This window comes from Lissotriton vulgaris, chromosome 5 (genome assembly GCF_964263255.1).
Source record: "Lissotriton vulgaris chromosome 5, aLisVul1.2, whole genome shotgun sequence".
Lineage (NCBI taxonomy): Eukaryota > Metazoa > Chordata > Amphibia > Caudata > Salamandridae > Lissotriton > Lissotriton vulgaris.
This window is the reverse complement of record NC_141693.1, coordinates 306,667,143-306,679,789: the sequence shown is the minus strand read 5'-3', so window position 1 is coordinate 306,679,789 and position 12,647 is coordinate 306,667,143. Positions and strand designations below refer to the sequence as shown.

General features: G+C 39.9%; 1 protein-coding gene across 1 annotated transcript in view; it reads right to left on the bottom strand.

Moving 5' to 3' along the window:
* The window catches only part of GABRD (gamma-aminobutyric acid type A receptor subunit delta), a 237,594-nt gene that overhangs the window by 39,904 nt on the left and 185,043 nt on the right, over positions 1–12,647 (bottom strand). Inside the window, exons 6-7 of the mRNA XM_086921533.1 lie at positions 11,262–11,399; positions 10,162–10,314 (exon numbers count right to left, since the gene is read on the bottom strand). Of these exons, the coding sequence (XP_086777659.1) occupies positions 10,162–10,314; positions 11,262–11,399 (291 nt within the window). The remainder of the gene's footprint in view (positions 1–10,161; positions 10,315–11,261; positions 11,400–12,647) is intronic.

The window sequence follows — 12,647 nt, the reverse complement described above, 5'->3', positions numbered from 1 at the left end:
TTGTTTGTACCAAAACAAATGTCCTTAGAGTTGTTAAATTGTCCATACCAGAACATAAATTGTACGATACCAAATCTGGGAATAAAGCCCTATTCCACAACATAAAAACATAAATGTACAAATATTGGTATTCTGTTAAAGCATATACTCATACAATAAAACATTGTAGGTACTAGAATCATAGCTTTATATACTTGTGTTTAAACAGTAAAGTTCATAAACGCTTTTAAGAAGAGTTCTAAACACATGACAAAAATCACAAATCCAATGCCCAACTGCAAAAATATGATTGTCACGTAATGAAAAAGCCTAAAACCAGCTTACGATGAACTTGTCCGTATAGATCTTACCAATTGGTTATCAAAAACGAAAACGGACGTCTTGTGACACCACATTGTATTCGCAGCAATAATAATTTTTTTTTAAAATTAAGGTGTACAGTGATACTAAAGTGCAAATAATGTTACGTGTAGTAAAAGGGTGTTCTAATGAATATCATACTAAACCAGTAAGTGTTTGACAAACACTAAGATAAACTAGTTGAGAAGGATCAGCATAGAATAAAATTATTTAGATGATTTTAGATATCACCCATAAACTTAAAAAAGTTATTATTACTATGGCGAATATCTATCAATCCAATGAAGCACAAAATGTGTCTACTGAGAGCACTTCTTCATGAATGCTCGATCCTTAGGCTCTAACATGAGCCCCAAACACTGCTGCTGTCCTCAATCCGTCACGCAAGCCCCACACTCAGGATTCTCTGGATGACAAGTCCTGTGCCCCCGTTTACCGGGGTGGTGCAAACCCAGCGGCAGGACCGCCGCTTAATATTCTGCTCCTTGGGAGTTCATCCATTCAGGATAAAATAAATGTACTACCTTACCCATAAAGCAATGTGTTGTGTCATAACGAACAGCCCAACTGGGCACACGATATTGCCAAATGTTGGGAAGAGAACCACTGTTATGCACTTTATTGATGGCCCCTGAAGAAGAAATTTCCGAAACGCGTCCGGCGAATCAAATGCTTTAAATTCAAACATGCAACTGCCCATACCAATTTATCGCTGTGGGGAGGGCGCACGCAAGCTCAAGTGAAACCCGCTAGTTGGACACCCCAAGGAGCAGAATATATATATATATATATATATATATATATATATATATATAAATATATATATATATATATATATATATATATATATATATATATATATATATATATATATATATATATATATATATATATATATATATATATATATATATATATATATCCTGGTTCCACTCTCCACGCCGATATCCACCCGGCGTCCCCAAACAACGAGAGAGACTGACTCTTTTGATTTCAGCAGCCGCAAAGTGCGTTACCGTGCTAACCCAAACGCGTTTCGGCGTACCTGACACCTTGCTCGCTGGTAATAATTGTGAGGTTCCCTCCATTATTTGAATTACAAAGAGCATCAGGATTGGTCTATGCATCCGAATGAACATAAACAACATACTATACAATGTCAGTTAAAAGACCCGTTTCATCAACAGTAAACAGCTTTAACTTAACTCTTTTTAAAGACTGATTTTGGTAATCTGATTATTCTTCGTATTACACTATGAATACAAGTATTTAAACAATTTGTTAACAAATGATATACTAATTTGTCATAGATCATAAATATTGCATTTCAAGTGAAAAAACGAAATGCTCTGTTGTTTTCTTACGTGACCATTTCAGCAAAATGCTACATATGAACAGGGTTCTTTTTTATCTTTTTTATCTGTTGGTTTGCTCTTATGTTCAAGGATTTCAGACCAATAATTCCACCTGTTAATGTGCTCATGTGTTATAAAGTGAAAATTAAAATAAAAGTAAAATTAAAAAGATACACATATTATATCCGCAATGATAGCAATTCTATCCTTCCAATAGGAAGTATGTGATTATCATTGCCATATTGTTAAATTCATTTTATTATGTGTAAAAAGAGGGATTTGTGAGGGACAATAAGGCGGTTCTCTACATAATTAAGAATGAACTTTTATGACTGTATAAATACATAGTTGCAATACTTTACAATTTTACAATTATACATGGGTTCTGGGTAATGCATGGTTAATTACTGGATCAATCCCCATGGTTGTAGCTTGGATGTGATGTCATACCATTTCCATTGAAATTTAAAATGGATTTCATCTAAACATTATCCAATTGAGTATCTTTTATTTTCCTTGGTAATGTTATAGTATAGAAGTCACACTCTGTAGCTCCTAAATTTCTAGAACACCTTATACGCATTATAAAAAAATATATATATATATATATCTGAATAAATACATAAATAGTTTAAAAACCCTTGTATAAAATATAAAGGGGTGTCCTATTTATTGCATTCTATTAGGAATAAGAGTGTTTATATTTCACTACTGAATCCTAAGGTGATGGTAACATGTTCCTTCATTGAAAAATAATTATACGGAGTAGTGACATTTTGGATGTTTTAAAGGTAATGGTATAGGTCATCACAAGTATTCAGGCCCTTTGGACTTTTACTGTCCAATTCTAATATACAACTGGTTTCCAGTCTACGAAGTGTTTTCTCTCAGTCACCCCCTCTTTTGCTGCTAGGAAAATGATCAATTACAAAATATGTAAGAACATTAAGATTATTTCCATGTTCTATTTTCACATGTCTAGCTACAGGGTAGTTGGGGTCCCAGTTTACTATGGCCCGTAGGTGTTGCAGGATCCTGGCCTGTGCTGGAAGCTTAGTGCTTCCAACATATCTCAAACCACATATACACGTTAAAATGTACACAACATACTCAGTCTTGCATGTGAAATGTCCTTTGATTTTAATGGGACGATCTGAGAATGCGGTTGTGTATGTGGTAGTGTTGGAGCCGAATTTGCAGGCTCTGCAGGATGCACATTTAAAAAATCCATTGTGGGCGGATAACCAGTTGTCTTTTTTAAACATTTCGGGACTGGTTTTGACCAGATCTGATTTCATGGAATGGGTGTTCCTGAAAGTAAAATTTGGTTTATGTGCATAGACTTCATTCAGAACCCCATCTGTTAATATGATCGGCCATTCTTTAGTGATGATTTTCTTAATGGTTTTAGACTGTCTACTATAAGTAGAAATAAATCTACAGTCCTTCTTGGTCTCATCTGATTCAACATTGGTTTCCCTTCTATGTGTCGAACTAGAATCTATGGCAACTGCCTTGGGTTATTAAAGTGTTTCTCTTTTAATGAGAGATACTTTTTGCAGTGCAGTTTTTAAGTTTTTTTCTTTATAGCCTCGTTCTAGCAGTTTGTTTTTGGTAAGAGATAGGGCTTCCTCACATGCATGTGTTGAGCTGCAAGTTCTTTTTACTCTGAGGAATTCCCCATATGGGAGGCTTGTTATAGTGTGGCTGGGGTGGAAACTACTTGCGTGTAGCAAGGTATTTCCTGCAGTAGGTTTTACAAACAGGCTAGTTTCTATTTGCCCTGCATTTACATTGACCTGTACATCTAAGAAGCTAATCTTGGTTTTCTCTATCTGGTGTGTGAATTCTAGGTTCAATGTGTTGTTATTCATGATATTGATGAATTCACAAGCTTCTTCTTTAGTACCTCTCCAAATTATAAACATATCATCTATGAAGCGCCATAGGGCAAGATGTTCCCGCCTGAGGACATGCTCCTCCCACCAGCCCACATGTAAACATGCGTAGCTGGGGGAGAAGCATGCCCCCATGGCCACCCCCTGTTTTTGTCTGTATATCTTACCATCATACAGAAATCTGTTATTATACAAGCACCAGTGTATCTTTCTAAGCAGCATTTTGTTGTGTTCATGGTATTGGTCATTCCGTAAACTAAGGAAATATTCTATTGCTGCCATACCATCTTATTTATTTATTTATTTATTTATTTATTTATTTACTGACACTTATAGAGCGCGAACGATTACCCTTGGGTGTCTCGGCGCTAGACTGCAGTAATGTCATTCCTTAGAGGTGAGGTATAAGGTGGGTGTACTATATTATTGGTTGAATAACCACTTCTTCAAGTTTTTTCTAAACTGTAAAAGTGATGGGCTGGCTTTGACGTGGTATGGTAGGGTATTCCAGATTTTGGGGGCCGCAACTAGGAAGCGGCGGTCACCCCATGTGACTGTTCTGCTACGTGGGACCACTAATTGATTAAGTGATGAAGATCGTAGCTTTCTGGCTGGACTGTAAGGTATTAGATGATCTTTAAGGAAACGAGGCCCCTGATCCTGCATTACCTTATAGACTGTACACATAGCTTTAAACTTTATCCTGTTTTGGATAGACAGCCAGTGGTAGGTCCTCAGAGTATCTGAGATGGGTGCGAATTTTGGTTTTTTGGACAGCAGGCGTGCAGCCGCATTCTGTACCGTCTGTAACTTTTTTGTGACTCTGGATTGTGCATTCAGGAAGAGTCCGTTGCAGTAATCTAGTGAACGTAAAACCAATGACGTGACCAGGGTCTTAGCGGCCGTGTCAGGCAGAAAAGGCAGGATTTTCCTTATCATTCTGAGTTTAAAATGGGCCGTGGACGCTACCTTATTGGCATGAGCCATGAAGTTGAGCTGGTTGTCAAAGGTAACTCCTAGATTTCTCACCTTGGGGGTAGGACAAGGTGGAGTGCCAAATGCTGATGGCCACCAAGTTGTCGGCCAGGATGGCGAGAGATTTCCAAAAATGACAACCTCCGTTTTCTCGGAATTGAGCTTCAGGCAGTTTCCTGCCATCCACTCACCGATAGCTGTCATGCCTCTTTGGAACCGTTCTGCCACCTCCTGTCCGTCACCCTTAATGGCCAACACCAACTGTGTGTTATCTGCGTATGAGGTTAGGCTCATCCCATGTGCTTTGATGACACTAGCAAGGTCCGACACATAGATGTTAAATAGTGTCGGACTAAGGGATGAGCCTTGAGGTACCCCACACGGTAACGACAATTTGGCAGATTGGAATGGTCCAAGAGTGACCGCCTGAGTTCTATTAGCCAAGAAGGAGGCAAGCAGGTTTCTCGCAGTGGACTGGATACCCATTTTTCGACACGGTCGACCAAGGTCTTATGGTCAACCGTGTCGAATGCTGCCGAGAGGTCTAAGAGTACCAGCAAGGCTGTCCCTCCTTGGTCCCGGATGAGTCTAATATCATCCGCTGCTTTGATGATAGCAGTTTCGGTTCCATGGTATTTACGGAACCCAAACTGGGTATCATCAAGCAGATTGTTTCTCTCTATATGTTCCGACAGCTGCTGGTTCATGGTTTTCTCTGTCACTTTGGCTAAAAAAGGGAGACTTGCTATAGGCCGGTAGTTTTTCAGATCTTTTCTGTCAAGATTTGGTTTTTTAAGCAAAGGCTTAATCAACGTGTTTTTTAAGGAGTCTGGATAAGTCCCAGAGCTCAATATTATATTGCAGACGCGAGTGATAATGGGAATAATTGTGTCTGAAACCATGGCTAACACCGATGTGGGGCAAGGGTCCAAGGCAGAGCCTGATTTAATGGACCTCAGTATGGTTTTTGTTTGATCGGTCGTTAAAGGTTTGAAACTCGTCATGGTATTACTCAGGACTGTCTGAGAGGGGGGGGCAGCATTAGTATTAGGTTCCAAGGTGAAAGCTTGGTATATATTATTCACCTTCGTGAAGAAGAACTCAGACAGGGCATCGCATAGTGATTGTGATGGGGGGGGGTTTAAGTCTGGTGTGTTACCTGATAGGGTTTTAGCTATGTTATACAGCTGTTTGCTGGCATTTTTAGCTTGTTCTATGTGCAGAGAGAAAAAGCGCTTCTTTGCTACCGTGATCATAATTTTATAGGTGACTAGAGCTTCTTTATATTTATTCTTACTTTCACTGTCATAAGTTTGTCGCCAGTACCTTTCCCTGTTTCTCGTTAATTGTTTCTGTATTTTTAGCTCTTCTGTGTACCACTGAGCAGTCGGCGTACTTCGGTTTCTTGAGTGGGACTTAGTGGGTGCCAGTTGAGACGTGGCGTCACTCAGCCATTCATGAAATTGGTAAGTAGAAGTACAGGGATCGTTAGATAGTTCAGGTTTAGTGTTATTTAAAAGTATATTTAGGTTGTTGTAATTTATGTCCTTCCACGCCTTGAAAGTGCCTGGCTTGGGGTGGGAGGTCTTCTTCCTGAACGGATCTTTAATGGTCAGCCTACTGAAAATGGCCGAGTGGTCGGTCCACGTCATGGGGAGGATTTCGGTCACCTGTAGGTCTTCCACGTTCGTAAACATGCCATCTAGCGCATGTCCTGCCTGATGGGTTGGGCCCGTGACCAATTGCTTAAGACCTATAGTTTCTAAGTCTGATGTAAGGGTGATAGTATCTTTATCATTATTTTGTTCAAGATAAAAATTAAAATCGCCCATTACAGTAATGGACTCATCTGTGGCTATTGATTCTATTAAGGTGCTTAAGTTCGTTAGGAACGCGGCTCTAGCCCCAGGAGGTCGATAGAGGAGCACTCCCTTGTATCATGTTTGATACACGTGTATAATGATTTAATGTCCAATGTTATTAGTAAATAATCATCATTCCAATCTACATTGTTGAGTTTGGCCAAGAAGTCTCTAGAATCCTGAATAAATGAAGGCAGTGTTCTTACAAAGTCCTGTAGAAAAAAGTCCACATATTTGGATGTGCTTTCAAAAGTACTCCCTTGTGCTGAGATAATAGGTCTACCTTGGAGTGCATTAATCCCTTTGTGGACTTTAGGGATTAAATAGAATGTTGGTAACTTGGGGAAATTGTTGTTTAGAAATGTACTTTCCTCCTTTGTTAGCAATCCCTCTCGTGTCCATTTATGAATTTCTTTTTTATATTGTTCATTCATTTTATGGACTGCCATTCCATTGGAAAGTTCATAGCAATTGGTGTCATCAAGGTGTCTGCTAGCTTCATCTCTGTAAAGATTCTTATCCCATAGGACTATATTGCCCCCTTTGTCTGCTCGATTTATCACCACTGTAGCATTGTTCTTTAGTTTGGCCATTAATTGAAAGTATTGCTTGTTTTTATTAGAGTTGTTTGTTTTTTGCATGCACGTTTTTTTATGGAGCATTTTTAGTTCTTCTACTACTCTATCATGGAAGACATCCACTGCGTCCCTCGGCATGATTGGGACGAAAGTGGATGGAGCTTTGAAAGGACTTATGCTTCCTTTATTTCCGTTGATGTCTTCCTCTTGTAGAAGTTCTTGGGTCCTAGGAGTGGTGTCATTTAGTGTGTATTTACCCAGATTATGTAATGTTCTTAACAGGGGGATATCTTGTATTGTCATTCCCACTGTTTCCATCGCCCGTGTTTGTGTTCTCCGTGGGTTTTTACTTTCCGGGTTTTTTATAGTGAAGTATTTTGTCAATTTCACCTTTCTTATAAATTTGTAAATGTCCACTCTAGTTTTTACGAAATCAAAGTTGCTTTCAGGACAATAGCTGAGACCTAACTTGAGGAGCTGTTTTTCTGCTTCATTCAAATTAATCCCTGTTAGATTAACAATGGTACGATCAATGTTTCCAGAGCTTTTTATTTGTTCCACTTCCTCCTTTTCTGTTGCCAGTTTCCGCGTCCTCTTGTTGGCTTGCCTTCGTTGGCGGCGGTTCCTGTTCCTTTCTGTATTGGTACGTTTTGCTTCTGTTGTTGACGTGGCCTGAGGGACTGAACTCTCTGCTCTCGAATGTATTCTAGTTCCTCCGCGTAGGTTAAAGGGCCCAATAGTTCAGAGGCCCGCTCCGTGCTCCCACCGTCAGAATCTTCATCACTCGTTAGAGTAATCCCTTCAGAGCTAGAATTCTCAGGCTGTGAAATGGTACTAGATGTTGTAGCTTTATTGCCATTGTCTTTATTTTCTTGAGTCATTGATGTGGTTTTATTCAATCGTTGTCTTTTCACCAGGTCATACTTTCTAGCAAAGGTGAAAACTTGTCCTCTGTCATAATCGTTTTTGTCCCGACTAAATTTCCATACTTTTCTTTTTTTGATTGTATCTTCCAACTTTGTTTTGCGCCCGTGCATGTCTTTTAAGGATTTTTCTATAATGTCTTTGTTATTTGTATCCGTGAGAGAGTCAATTGTTTCTTTTAGTTTCTTTATTTCTTTGAGGTCCGTGTCCCTATCAATTCTTGCATATTTTATCAGTAAGCAGACTAAGCGCATTGACGCTCCAAGATTTGATTCAGCCCACTCTTTTAATAACATAGGGTTAGGTTTTTCAAAGCTCGGAGCAAGCATTATGCGAAGCCCACGGGGTATTATTCCTGCCTCATGATATTTTTCTAGGGACTTAGCTTCCCAGTATTTTGTCACTTCGCTCTTGTGATGTTTCTCAAGTTGTTTCACTAAAGTTTTTACATTGGAATGCTGCTCCGTTTTTTCAATTGAAATTCCCTGGTTTATATCTGCCATCAGCAAATTGCCAAATAGATCATCTGCCTCCTTGTCCCTCTCTCCATCTGAAATTTCCATCCTCAGCCGGTAATCAATTATGCACTATTAGTTATTTTTTTAACCCACTCCTTTAGTATCGTGGGATCAAAAGTCGCGGCTTCTGTGTGCCTTCTCTCCTGCAAATTACGAGTATTAACTGGACCGTTTGGGGTTGAGAAACTCACGGTTTGATGCATCCGACACTTCCTTAGCTCGTCCTCCGACTTGCTGAGTCGCGCTGGATCTCCAAACCACCGAGTCTCCACTCCTCCGGTTCCTCACTCAGAGCAGGGGGCTGGGAACGTTAAAAGCTCTCCCGAGCTGCTTCTCCGTCTTGGCTTGTTTGTAAGTTCCCGCCTCTTGATGTGAAGGGGTCCGTCTATTGTAGGTCAAGCCTGGCCTCTCCGATACGAATCCTGGTTCCACTCTCCACGCCGATATCCACCCGGCGTCCCCAAACAACGAGAGAGACGGACTCTTTTGATTTCAGCAGCCGCTAAGATTCTTTATTTTTTCATTTTTACAAAGTGCGTTACCGTGCTAACCCAAACGCGTTTCGGCGTACCTGACGCCTTGCTCGCTGGTAATAATTGTGAGGTTCCCTCCATTATTTGAATTACAAAGAGCATCACGATTGGTCCATGCATCCGAATGAACATAAACAACATACTATACAATGTCAGTTAAAAGACCCGTTTCATCAACAGTAAACAGCTTTAACTTAACTCTTTTTAAAGACTGATTTTGGTAATCTGATTATTCTTCGCATTACACTATGAATACAAGTATTTAAACAATTTGTTAACAAATGATATACTAAGTTGTCATAGATCATAAATATTGCATTTCAAGTGAAAAAACGAAATGCTCTGTTGTTTTCTTACGTGACCATTTCAGCAAAATGCTACATATGAACAGGGTTCTTTTTTATCTTTTTTATCTGTTGGTTTACTCTTATGTTCAAGGATTTCAGACCAATAATTCCACCTGTTAATGTGCTCATGTGTTATAAAGTGAAAATTAAAATAAAAGTAAAATTAAAAAGATACACATATTATATCCGCAATGATAGCAATTCTATCCTTCCAATAGGAAGTATGTGATTATCATTGCCATATTGTTAAATTCATTTTATTATGTGTAAAAAGAGGGATTTGTGAGGGACAATAAGGCGGTTCTCTACATAATTAAGAATTAACTTTTATGACTGTATAAATACATAGTTGCAATACTCTACAATTTTACAATTATACATGGGCTCTGGGTAATGCATATATATGAAACTGCGAGAGAAGGAGGGTGATATATAATAGAATGAATAGAAAGAAGGGTAGAGAAAAAGAGTGAGAGTGTTTGAGAGAAAAAAAAGAAAGTGAGAGGTGGAGAAAGATAAAGAAGGAGCAGGGAAAAGACAGAAAGAAAGTGGGAACGAGAGAGGGAGACAGAGAGGGCTATAAACAGCATTACTAGTATCAAAGAAGACATTGGCATATATACATTACATTTTTGCCATTAATTGAAAAAAAAAATTGTTAATTGAATGCAGAATGACTTTCCATAATCACGACCCCATTATGCTTTAATCAAAAATACACTTTTACCCATCTAGGTAAGTACAGCTTGTGATTACTGTATTTTCCCATCACTTCCCCTTCCCCCTTGTTCATCAAATAGAATTATTTTACCAAGTGACACTCTGGCTGGCACAGCTGATTGAGTGATCCAGAAAGACACCCAAGACATGGCGACCAACAGGATCGAAGGCACATAGGACTGTATGATGTACACCCATCTGTTCCTCCTCAGGTGGAAGTGCAGGCTGAGGCGGGGGAATTGGCCTGCTGGAGAAGGAGAGATTTGTTGGGAACTCAATGTTATAATAGAGGGCCTAGATTATTACCATGAAGGAATGGCTAAAAAGGAGGGACTCTGATGTACAGAGGATAGCGTAGGATTTGGACCATGGGACTTATGTACAAGCCCATTGCGCCGCTTGTGCATCACTTTTTTTAACGCAACGGCGGCGCAATGGGCTTGCCTCTATTTACAAGGCCACGTAAGGTCGTGCTGCAGGTGTTGCTGTAGATGTTTCCACGCAACATCCAATGAACATGACGCATTCCCAGATGCACAACATTTTGTAAAACTGGGAATGCGTCACAATCCTATGCCTCCCCAGGTGAGGGGTAGGAATGGCGCAAAAAAGAGAAATACTTTTATTTCTCTTCGTTTTTTCCTCTTTCTATGCCAATAATTATGGTTTTTGTGCAGAAAGCTGTTCCTTCCTGCACAAAAACAGTCATCCCCCGCAGCGCAGGCTCCCTTACAAAATTAGGTAAGGATGCCTGCGCTGGTGCATGGCAGCCAATTGTGTGCCGGCACAGGGGAAAGCATAGGGATACAGTGTATTGTTGTTAATACAACGCATTCCTTTGCTTTATCAATGACGCAGCACAGCGCAGCTAAATGGCTTGCAGTGCAGCGCTGTGTCATTTTCTTGTAGATGAGGCCCTACATTGTCAGAAGTTAAATAAATTCCACTGTGAATGGGTGAAACTGCTGGGTGAGATGTTCTAGGAAAGGGGGGATGCAAGAGATTGGGAGTAGGTCATCGATGAGACACAATGATTTAACTATCTTTAAAAAGTGTAATATACATGGAAACACATGCCTTATGTGGATTGATACTGGAGTAATCAATAAAAAGATCTTGGGGAAAAAAACAAAAAAGCATGACCTTCGTAGGGTAGGTCACAAAACAGGAGCTTAGAGATTTCTACCATACCTGCTTTGAAGTTCATCATCTCTCTGGTGAAACTGTAATTGGTGATTGTGAACTGAGCCAGTTGAAGTTTCTCCAGTCCGTGAGTTTGTGGCTGGATCTCTGACCAGCAGTAGACAATATCCTCCGCAGAGTAGCCATCTGCCAAAGGAAAGTTCTACATGTAAAGAAGGAGTAGGGATGCATAATCATCAATTGTGCCACTAACAGTGCCAGATTGAGAGTGATCAACAAGGAAACTGAGATATCCACTGGCAAGGCAGAGCCCCTGAAATGCTGCTAGGGATGGGGACTAAGTCTGTATTTTGTCGATATGTGGCTGACTCTGTCCCGCCATCCTAGTAAACACTTACCTAGATTTTCATTCTCACAACCCCATCCGTTCCATGCTCTGTGAACTAGTCTAAGCAAGTTCTCCTCAGTTGTCAGAAGACTTCTTGCAGGGGTGAGTTAAAATTCTGTGTTGAAATTCTAATTTCCTCCTCCCCCAAGCAGGTACATTTCTAATTCCATTGTATAATAGGTATATAATTCCGTATGGTACCTGAATATTGAATCTTAAATATTGTTTTAATAAAATATCATGGTTAAAATATAGTGACAGCTAAAATATCATTCATGAAAATATCTTAGGTTTGTTGTATTTTTCAATTCGTCAACAATATTGTTGTTCAAAATACACTTAAATATCATGGTAGTTGATAAAGTTTGCATAAATATTGGCATGTGTACATTTTGTTCCTTTTGAAATATATTTTTATACATTTTCCATACAGGTCGTTTACACAGTAAATTCTTGATAGAACACATATTTAATAAGTTCTGCATAATATACCAAAGTCACATTACATTTGGGATTGTATGAAAAATAACACATCAGCAATACATTTTTGTTTGCAGTCTCATGCCACCAGGCTGACCGTGTCCACCCAGTAGTTGAGACTCCCAACCCCGTATATCATCGAAACAATCAAACAATAAACTCAACTCTGCCCATTGTTCCTTATATCTTCCATCCATAGGCTCTGCAAGAGTCATGCCATCAGTGGGTCAGGGTTGGAGCAGGGCAATACCGGGAGGCGTCCCGGTCAGGTGAGGCTGTTAGGAACCCAGGCCTCAAGATCACCCCAAATACACTTCAGGGACCCCAGCTCAACTCTACTGAATAGGATAACAGGACATCAGTCATGCCAATTTGCGCCATTCTCCCATCAGTCAGAAGGGCCTTAGATCTTCAAAGGATCGCCAATACTATACAAGCTCTAGGAAATTTTCGAACACATCCCACCACAGATCAGCTAGTGAGAGTCTACTCACCCCTCTGTAGTCCTCGGTCCTTAGCGCCTGCCCTTCAGCTGTCTCCCAGCTTCTCAGCTCAGCCCCAACCTG